The 10,875-nt window shown below is 41.7% G+C and overlaps 1 protein-coding gene across 2 annotated transcripts in view; it reads left to right on the top strand.

The window, feature by feature from the left end:
• TUBGCP4 (tubulin gamma complex associated protein 4) overlaps positions 16-10,875 on the top strand; it is a 54,647-nt gene continuing 43,787 nt past the window's right edge. The window contains exons 1-4 of one of the 2 annotated variants that reach the window (XM_021096979.1): positions 16-378; positions 5,774-5,902; positions 9,987-10,109; positions 10,496-10,549. In XM_021096979.1, the coding sequence (XP_020952638.1) occupies positions 301-378; positions 5,774-5,902; positions 9,987-10,109; positions 10,496-10,549 (384 nt within the window). In that variant the 5' untranslated portion in view covers positions 16-300. The remainder of the gene's footprint in view (positions 379-5,773; positions 5,903-9,986; positions 10,110-10,495; positions 10,550-10,875) is intronic. The other variant, XM_001926011.7, reaches the window with a different exon arrangement.

Genomic DNA, 10,875 nt, shown 5'->3' with positions numbered 1-10,875 from the left:
CTAGGGCGCCACAGACGCATGCGCAAGGGCAGCTGCTTAGACACCTCTCGCGGAGCCCCGGCGGGAGCGAGCGAGTGGGCCCAACCGAGCACAGTGCACTTCCGGGACGCGGCTCGCCTATCCCTTCCCTGCTTCCCGTACGCTCTCCGCAGCAGTTCTCTCAGCGGATAAAGTCTGGAGGAACCGCCCGTCCAGGAGGCCTGTGCGCGAGTAGAGAAAGGAATACGCGTTTCCTTGGTCGCCTGGTGAGGCTCTGGAGAAAGGTGCAACGGATATAGGGACCGGAGGTCCGCCGTGGAAATGATCCACGAACTGCTCTTGGCGCTGAGCGGATACCCAGGGTCCATTTTCACGTGGAACAAGCGGGGTGGCCTCCAGGTACAATCCGGCTCAGAGCGCGGGAACTAGCGAGCAGGGAATGGGTGGACCTGAGCCACTGCGTGGGGGAGGAGCCTTAGGGGGCGTGGCTTGCAGAGCTGAGGCGGGGGCGGGGGGGCGTGTCCTTGAGCAGGTAGCTGGAGGGCTGTGCCGGAGGGGCCTACCACGGTGTAAACACCTTGAGAGGTTTGGGCTACGCTGGGAAAAGGAGGGCAGACTCCTGAAAGGCCCTGCCTTGGGGAAGAGGAGGGAATCCAGGGCTGAGCCTAAGGATGAACTATCTGAATGAGAGTTGCTGGGGAACTGGATGTAAAAATGAGGGAGATGCTTTCTCCCATCTTCACACTTGCACTCTGTTTTAAGCTGTTTTGAAAATTTGTCCAAATACGTAGTATCTAACACAGAATACGACTTCAGTCAATTATTTTGAATGAAAAAGTGAATGAGGGTGTTTCCCTCTACTCCTTGACCAGGAAATTTCTTCTCCAGAAGAATTTGGAGGGAGGCCTTCATGTAACCAGGAATGTATGAGAAGGAGGGGCCATGTACTACATGTATTATCTCATTTAACTTCACAACCACCTATCTCCGTTTCACAGATTAACTCTGGTGTCAGGTATTAGGCAGTTAATAATTAGCAAACTTGGTCTTGAACCCAGATCTGTCTGGCTCCAGTATCTGAACCACTCTTCTTTTCTACTTATGCTTCCAGTAGTATTATCTAATCATCTCAACAACATAGCAAGTTAGGTATTGTTAGCCCCAGTTTACAAATGAGCAACTTGAAGCTCAGAGAACTTTATGGTGGCTTGTAGTTTTTGGGTTTTTTGTTTGTTTTGCTGCACACACCTCATCTGCTGCGTGTGGAAGTTCCTGGGCTAGAGATGAAGCCCATGCCACAGTTGCCACCTGCTTTACAGTTGCCGTAAGGTCGGATCCTTAACCTGCTGGACTGTAAGGTAACTTCCTATGGTGGCTAGTCTTGATAAGGCAGGATTTGAATCTATCTGTATACAAAGTCATGCCTGTGTCTATAAGAATTGGTAGTATAGGCTGTAAAGAAGCAGGAATATTACTCTCTTGGTCTATAAAACATAAATTAATCAGATTCCTTTTGTTGTTATTTATTTTTTACTACAAAACTAGGACAAGGCATATAGGAGAAGAATATTCAGGAAGCATGTATGTGTGCTTGATTGAAGTAGAAAGAGAGAACACACTATGGGAACAATAACAGCCTTTTTTTCTTATTTAAAATGTCTCAATTGGATATTTTCCTAAATTCTCAGATTTAAAGAGAGAATTTCACCTTCTCAGAAAAATTTTCTCAGACCACCTCTTTAAGAATATTCCTTATGCCATTATTTTGTTTTTTTTTAACGGTTTTTATTTTTTCCATTAGAGTTGGTTTATAGTGTTCTGTCAATTTCTACTATACAGCAAAGTGACCCAGTCACACACATATATATATATATATACATTCTTTTTCTCACATTATCCTCCATCATGCTCCATCATGGATACAGTTCCCTGTTCTGTACAGCAGGATCTCATTGCTTATGCATTCCAAATGCAATAGTTGGCATCTATTAACTCCAGACTCCCAGTCCATCCCACTCCCTCCCCCACCCCCTTGGCAGCCACAAGTCTGTTCTCCAAGTCCATGAGTTTCTTTTCTGTAGAAATATTCATTTGTGCCATATATTAGATTCCATATCTAAGTGATATCATATGGCATTTGCCTTTCTCTTTCTGACTTCACTTAGTGTGAGAGTCTCCAGTTCCATCCATGTTGCTGCAAATGGCATTATGTTGTTCTTGTTTATGGCTGAGCAGTATTCTGTTGTGTATATATACCACATTTTCTTAATCCATTCATCTGTTGATGGACATTTAGGTTGTTTCCTATTTTCTATCACAGTAACTTGTTTATTTCCCTTATAGGACATCACAGTTCATATTACTTATTGTTATTACTTATTGCTGTATAGTCTTTCTCTCACATTGACTGACCAGGGGGGCAAAGAAATAGTGGTCTTTTTCATATCAGGAGCACTTGGCACAATTTCTGCCACATAGTAGGTATGAAGATATTTGTGAAAAAAAGACCACCCCAAACAGCAAATATTTCATACTTTTTGCAGAACAGTGTTTTTCACATTTGAATGAAGGGAGAAATTGTCATGAATGTGCAATGTTGATAAAAATTGTTTTATCAACACATTAAGCCAGGTATAAACTTAAGCATATTGCTCTTAAACAACTATAAAATCTGTTATTTTGGAGTTTCCATTGTGGCTTAGCAGTAATGAACCCAACTAGGATCCATGATGACATGGGTTCCACCCCTGGCCTTGCTCAGTGGGTAGAGGATCTGGCGTTGCTGTGAGCTGTAGTGCAGGTCACAGACTCACGTCCTATCTGGCTTGGCTGTGGCTGTGGTATAGGCCAGTAGCTGTGGTTCTGATTCAATGCCTAGCCTGGGAACTTCCGTATTCTACAGGTGTAGCCCTAAAAAGACAAAAAAAAAAAAAAAAAAAGAAAGAAAAAAAGCAGTTATTTTTACAAAGTAAATGAAACTACCAAGCCAATAAATTTAAATTGACATTAATCTAATGCAGCTTCTCAACCTTGGCACTATTGACATTTTGGACTGGATAGTTTTTTTTTTATTTGGTCTTCTCTAGGGGTGCACCCGCAATCTCATGGTTCCTAGTCGGATTCATTAACCACTGAGCCACGATGGAACTCCTTTTTTTTTTTGGACTGAATAATTTTTTGTTGTGGGCGCTGTTCTGTCCACTCTAGGATGTTTGGTGGCATCCATGACCTCTACTCACTAGATGCCAATAGTACCCCCTGAGTTGTAGCAATCAAAAATATCTCCAAACATTATCAAATGTCCCTTGGGGGCAAAATTGCCCCCATTAAGAACCAAGGATCTAATGTAACATATACTATTGTTTTGCTAAAACTAAATTGTCAATATTGAGTTTAATAGTAGAATGACTTTGCTGCAGTTCTGGCTCTTTATTTTCTATGTGACTTCAGTAACTCTAACGTAGAGAATATCTGTTCATATAAGTAGGTTGTATCAAAGGTACCAATAACTTTAAGGTGTTGTTTGCTCTTTCAGAATAACCAGACCTTGAACATGTCTAAGCTTGGCCAACATGAACTGCTCAAAATGCCAATTTAATATGGGTATCACTTAATATCTGAATAGAGCTGTCCTAATATTAAAAAGTTGCTGACATATAATTGAGCATTTGCTATGTTCTTGGCACATGTGATTTACATGTATTAATTAATTAATTATTTTATTTATTTATTTATTTGTCTTTTTGTCATTTCTTGGGCCGCTCTCGTGGCATATGGAGGTTCCCAGGCTAGGGGTCCAATCGGAGCTGTAGCCTCCAGCCTATGCCAGAGCCACAGCAACGCCAGATCCGAGCCATGTCTGCAACCTACACCACAGCTCAAGGCAATTGCCGGTTCCTAGTCGGATTCATCAACTACTGTGCCACGATGGGAACTCCTGATTTACATGCATTAATTTATTTAATCCTCACAATTATCTCCACATTATAGGTATGAAAACTGAGGCACAGAGGGGTATTGCTTGCCTAAGATTTCAAGCAAATCAGAGACAACGCAGGGATTCAAACCCAGGCATTCTGGCTCCAAAGACCAGGTTTTTTTCTTTTTTTGGAGGGGGGGCTTTTTAGGGCTGGATGTTCCCATCCCAGGCTAGGGGTCGAATCAGAGCTACAGCTGCCGGCCTACACCACTGCCACAACAATGCAGGATCCAAGCCTCAACCTATACCACAACTCATGGCAACGCTGGATTCTCAACCCACTGATCAAGGCCAGGGATAAAACCCACAGCCTCATGGTTACTCATTGGATTCATTTTTGCTGTGCCACAAAGGGAACTCCCAAGACCAGGTTCTTGAGCACTAATCTTGTTACCTTTTTTTTTTTTCTTTTTAGGACCACAACTGTGGCATATGGAAGTTCCCAGGCTACAGGCCCAATCAGAGCTACAGCTGCCAACCTACACCACAGCTCACAGTGCTTGCAGGATCCTTAACCCACTAAGTCAGGTCAGGAATTGTGGATACTAATTGGGGTTCATCTCTGCTGAGCCACAACAGAAACTCCTATTACCTCTTAAATTATTCTCCTGAAGATAATATGGTTAACACTGTATCATTAAAATCTACATTAAATGATTCCTAATCAAATTATTGTGGAATCAGTAATAGAAAAATCCTTCTCTGCCTTTTTTTTTTTTAACCACATTTACTATCACACAAAGATGGAATCTATAAAATACAGTACTCGCAATATGGATGTGAAATATGCTAAGTTCCTTGGGGTAGTAAATGTATCTGATTTTGTTCACTATTTAATCTCAGAATGTTAGCACAGTGCCTGGGATAAGTAAACGTTCCTTAAAAGTTGGTTGTTTCTCCAAAGATATACAATGGCCAATAAAAAAAATAAAAGAATTGAATAAACAAAATGTGGCATTCACCTACAATGGAATATTTTTTTCAGCTTTAAAAAGAAATTCTAGGAATTCCCATTATGGTGCAGCAGAAACAAATCCGACTAGTAACCATGAGGTTGTGGGTTCAATCCCTGGCCTCACTCAGTAGGTTATGGATCTGGCATTGCTGTGGCTATGGTGTAGGCTGGCAGCTAAAGCTCCAATTTGACCCCTGCCTGGGAACCTGTATATGCTGTGGGCACAGCCCTAAAAAAAAAAAAGAAATTCTAACACAGGCTGCAACATGGATGAGCCTTGAAGACACTATACTAAGTGAGATAAGCCAGTCACAAAAGGATAGATGTTGTATGATTCCACTTATGGGAGATCATTAGGGCAGTCAAACTCAGAGAGACAAAAAGTAGAAGAGTGGTTGCCAGGGACTGGGGGAAGGGACAATGGGGAGGAAGTGTTGAATGGGTACGGAGTTTTAGTTTGGTAAGATGACAAAGTTCTGGAGATGGATGGTGGTGATGATTGTACAACAATGTGAATGCAGTTAAAAATGCTGTATAACTGAAACCAGTATTGTAACTCAACTATACTTCATTTAAGAAAAGAAAAAGTAATACATGCTTTCTGCCTTGGTGGAGGTGGACTTATTTTTGATGTACACCATTTTGTATTGTGAGAATTCTTTACCATGCATTACTGCCTATTTCAATAAATAACTAATTGCGTTGGGGTTGGGGAACAACTTCTTTGTTGTGGTTCTGAAACACTTTCATTATCCAGAATTTACCAATATTAAATGGGCATCTTGCGAAGGGAGACAGTAGTTCTAGCAGACAGCGAATAGCAAGCATCAGTGTTACTTAGCATTGTTTCTCTCCTGCAGGTGTCCCAGGACTTCCCATTTCTCCATCCCAGTGAAACTAGTGTCCTGAATCGACTCTGCCGTCTGGGCACAGACTACATTCGCTTCACCGAGTTCATTGAGCAGTACACAGGCCATGTGCAGCAGCAGGTAGATTCCTGTTCTCAGGGAATGTACACCTCCTGAGGGCAGGAGCTGTATAAGGCTTTCAGCGAATCCATTGGTAATTTATGTGATGCAAGTGTCAAGAAGTACGAATTTCTCATCACTGGAATTATTCACTTGAAGGCCAGATGACTGTACCTCAAACAAGAGGAAAATATACACGGGGACCAATTTAGGCAGATTGGTGTAAGAGAGAATACGCTTTGCCGGAGTGTTGGGAGACTTGATTAAATCAGTTCTAGTGGAGTTCCTGTCCTGGCGCAGTGGTTAACGAATCTGACTAGGAACCACGAGGTTTTGGGTTTGATCCCTGGCCTTGCTCAGTGGGTTAAGGATCTGGCGTTGCCGTGAGCTGTGGTGTAGGTTGCAGAGGCGGCTCAGATCCTGCATTGCTATGGCTCTGGCGGAGGCCAGCGGCTACAGCTCCACTTAGACCTCTAGCCTGGGAAACTCCATATGCCACGGGTGCGGCCCTAGAAAAGACAAAAAGACAAAAAAAAAGGTAAAATAAAAAATAAGTCCTAGCTGTACCAGATTTCCAGTTCCAGAGGTGAGAACAAAGCATTATTTCAAATTCCATTGCCACTCTGCCTCTGACTGCCTTAGTCATACTGTGGCAGGCAACAAAAATCTTCTCAGCTTTCATGTTTCTTATTATAAATAGTAGTTAAGGAGTTCCCGTCCTGGCGAAGCAGAAACAATCCAACTAGGAACCTTGAGATTGCAGTTCCATCCCTGGCCTTGGTCGGTGGGTTAAAAGAGGCGTTGCCGTGAGCTGTGGTTTAGGTTCCAGACATGGCTCATATCTGAAGTGGCTGTGGCTGTGGTGTGGGCCGGCAGCTGTAGCTCTGATTGGACCCTTAGCCTGCAAACCTGCATATGCCATGGGTGTGGCCCTAAAAAGCCAAAAAAAAAAAAAAAAAAATTAAGATAAATAAAATGAAATAAATAGTGGTTAAATCAGAGAAGGTTCTTGGCATGTGGTGAACACTTAATAAATATTACCCATTAATATGAATTAATTGGAAGTCAGTGCTATGTAGTTAGACATCAGGAATTTGTGTCCTTTCCATCACTTACTGGCCATAGAATGCTTGGCAGTAACTGAGACTCAGTTTCCTTATCTATAAAACGGGAGTAATAGAGAGTATCTATCACATGGGATTTCAGGGATTAAACATGGTAATTCATTTAAAGTGCCTGGCAAATAGTAAACACTCAGATTTTTTTAAGAGAAATTTTAAAGTTCTCTTTTATTTATTTATTTACTTTTCCTTTTATGGCCAAACCTGTGGCATATGGAAGTTTTCAGGATAGGGGACGAATTCAAGCTGCAGCTGCAGGTCTCTGCTACAGCCACAGCAATACCAGATCTGAGTCGCATCTGTGACCTATGCCACAGCTTGTGGCAATACCGGATCCTTAACCCACTGAGCAAGGCCAGGGATCGAACCCATATCCTTATGAACACTATGTCAGGTTCTTAATCCACTGAGCCACTTCCAGTTCTCTTTTATTTTTAAGAGTCTGGAATTCTGTCAGTGGTAAGTAAGAAGATTGCTGAATTGTTTGATTCAATGTTGACTGTTTTCAGGGGAAAGAATGATTCTGGGTAAGTTTTTTTTTTTTTTTTTTTTCTTTTTATGGCCACACCCATGGCATGTGGAAGTTCCTGGGCTAGGGATGAAATCAGAGCTGCAGCTGAGCTGCATCTGTTACCTACACCACAGCTTGTGGCAACACCAGATCCTTAACCCACTGAGCGAGGCCAGGGATCAAACCCACATCCCCATGGACACTGTGAGGGGTTCTTAACCTGCCGAGCCACAATAGGAACTCTGAAAGAGTGATTCTGGTTGAAGAGAAGGGCAGACTTCTAGAAAGGAAAAGGAAGAAGGCTTTTCTGAACAATTCAGTTACTACCATCTGGCCCCTGTTATATAAGACCATTGGTGGTAATCTGTGGGGCAAAGGATTTAGAGAATAATGCCTTATATTTTCATGTCTGGAGCAGAAATTCTGATTATCTCAGATTTTGTTGCAGAGAAAGTACACTAAACTAAACTTGAATCTAAGATCTAATCAGTGTCACTTTGCGATGAAGTTAGATTAATGAGAATACAGTGATCAAAGTTGGAACCTATATATGTATTAATATAGATGAAAAAGCCCCTAAATTTTAAGGTTTTGTATATAACACTTAAAAAAAAAATAACCTGTCCTATATTCATGTGACTATGCAGATCTGGTAAGTGAATTCCTGCTTTTCCAAATTCTAAAGATATCTGTAGTACCTCTACTTTTTGAAAAGTAAAAACATACTCACTTTCTTTTCATTCTGTGATAAGTGGAGACATTCATTTCTCTGGAATGACACGAGATCAAAGCAAAATTGCCTGATTGTAAGCCAACCCTATAATCATTGCTGTTCTTATTATAACTGTGAACATTTATCTCCAGGAACTACTAGTATCCTTTGCAGCCTCCTCTGGCTCCACTCTGCCTTATAACCCCTGAGCCCAAGCTTCTTACCACATTTGTGACTCAGTTCTACCACCACCAGAGCCTGATCACCCAAAATCAGTTAATAGCCCAAAAGGCTAGTCATCATGGACTCTATAGATAACTGTTAACTACAATTCCCCCACATAGAAGAAGAATGCTCCTACAAAAAACTGTAGCTTTGGAGTTTCCCAGTGGCTCAGTAGGTTAAGGATCCACCTTTTTTATTGCTGAGGCTCAGGTTGCTACTGTGGTGCAGGTTTGATCCTTGGCCCCGGAACTTCCTTATGCCATGGGTGAGGCCAAAAAAAAAAAAAAAAAACCAAAAAAAAACAAAAAACAAAAAACAACAAAAAAAAAACCGCCGAAACAAAACTTCAGCTTTCTTGAAAGGTAAGCCATTTTTTCTAAATAGCCTCTTGGTGAGCATCTAACAATTCCCTGTGTTGGCTCTCAGATTCATGTTTTTGATGAATCTCTATGCCAGGCAAGAGAAGGGTTATTAGAAGAGAATTGAGGTCATTTTATTTATTCATTAAATATTTACCAACTGTTCAAAGAACTGTGCGAGGAATGCAAAGATGAGTAACATGTGGGCCCTCACTTCATGAAGCTCCTGGTCTAGTGAGAGGACAGATAAACAAAAGTACAATTCTAGCAGTAAATAGAGGTGCAGTGAAAGCAACAAAGGGGAGCTGTTAATTCCCTAGGAAGGGTTAAAAGGGCCTTGCAGGGAGAAGATGCTTGCATTGGGTCCTGCAGGAATAGTAAGTATTTATCACAAAGATGAGCCCTCAGTTATAAGTAGAATACGCTCAAATTCACAGGAGTGGGAGATAGAAGCAAGGCACAACAGGTGAGCTGAGAGTGGTCTGGAAATGAGCATGTGAAGTTGGAAGCAGTGAAAGATAATTTTGGAAAGAGGGTCAGGGCCTGAATGCAGGAATCACCGTAAGCCATGGAGGGGAATTTAAAGGTTATTCTGGGACAAGAGGAAGCCACCAAAGGGACTTAAGCCAGAGGCTGTAAGGTTAGAATTGAGTTGTTGAAAAACCTCCGCTGAATATGGAGTAATACCTTGTTTGTAATATCTGAACCACTTGGAAAATTAAAACATTATCACATTTTAAAAGATCAGGAGTTCCTGTTATGGTGCAGTGGGTTAAGAATCTGAATGCAAATTGGCACAACATTGTAAATCAACTATAATTTTTTAAAAAGGAGAAGAATTAAAAAAAAAAAAAAGACTCCAACTGCAGCAGCTTGGAGTTTGAACCCCGGCCTGGTGTAGTGGGTTAAAGGCATTGCAGGTTAAATCCAAGCAGCTGTGGCTCGGATTTGATCCCTGGCCCGAGAACGCAGCTGTGATTAAATAAATAAGTAAATAAATAAAAGACCAGGACTCAAAATCTTTCTCTTCAGTCAAGTTTTCCTCTTTTCGAAGTACTGCTTTGATAGGGAATTATTTAAGCAAAACAAAAACAAAACATGCTATTAATAAAGGATAATGTCTTCCTGGGCTTCAGGGTCTGAGTTGAAAAGTTGACTTCTTTTTGTTTGATTTCAGGATCACCATCCATCTCAGCAGGGCCAAGGTGGGTTACACGGAATCTACCTTAGAGCCTTCTGCACGGGGCTGGATTCAGTTTTGCAGCCTTATCGCCAAGCACTGCTTGATTTGGAACAAGAGGTGAGAGGAGAAATGGGAAGCAACACCTCTGGGACAGCAGAAAGGGTCCTGTTCTGGATTTGAAATGCCCTTGGATATAGTCGGGTAGTTAAGAGTGAGCTGTTTTCTGTGTGGCTGGTGGGTACAGTGTGTGCTCTGTGATTGCCTAAGCCCTGATCAAAGGACGTGCAGACCACGGCAAAGGATCTCGGTGAGTTTAGAAGGAAGAGCCTTTGTTTCGGTTTTATTATCACCTGAAATTCAGAAGGAGCAATCTTCTCTAAATGATCAATTCTCTGTTGCCTAAAACAAACCTTAAGCCTACTCTCAGATTCCCTTCCAGTCTTCATGTTGAAATAGATTTGAGATCTTTTATATAGAGTCCTAATCAATGTTTTTTGTTGCAGTTCCTGGCTGACCCGCATCTCTCCATATCACACATCAATTACTCCTTAGATCAGGTGTGTTGCCCAGGTAACAAAATGCTTTGGAATCTGTTGTTAGAATAATCTTACTGTTTTTGACAACTTGTTCCCTTCTGGATTCAGAGCCCAGGATTTGATATTTTGTATGCTTTCCTGGATCCCAACTGTTTGAAAAGCTCCAAGTTTAGTAAAAACTTACTTTGTGATGTTAGTGCTATAGCTTGGCCTCAGTGTTAACAGTTACGCTAACCGCAGAGAACTGGTTCTGTCTGCCATTCTCTTTGTGCCTGCAGCCAACCCCCATATCAGATTGTCTTAGGGTACTGGACCTGGGCTGTTCAGTGATTGCCTTCTTTATGTTA

The sequence above is a fragment of the Sus scrofa genome, chromosome 1 (genome assembly GCF_000003025.6).
Source record: "Sus scrofa isolate TJ Tabasco breed Duroc chromosome 1, Sscrofa11.1, whole genome shotgun sequence".
Classification (NCBI taxonomy): domain Eukaryota; kingdom Metazoa; phylum Chordata; class Mammalia; order Artiodactyla; family Suidae; genus Sus; species Sus scrofa.
This window is presented reverse-complemented; position numbering and strand designations above follow the sequence as displayed.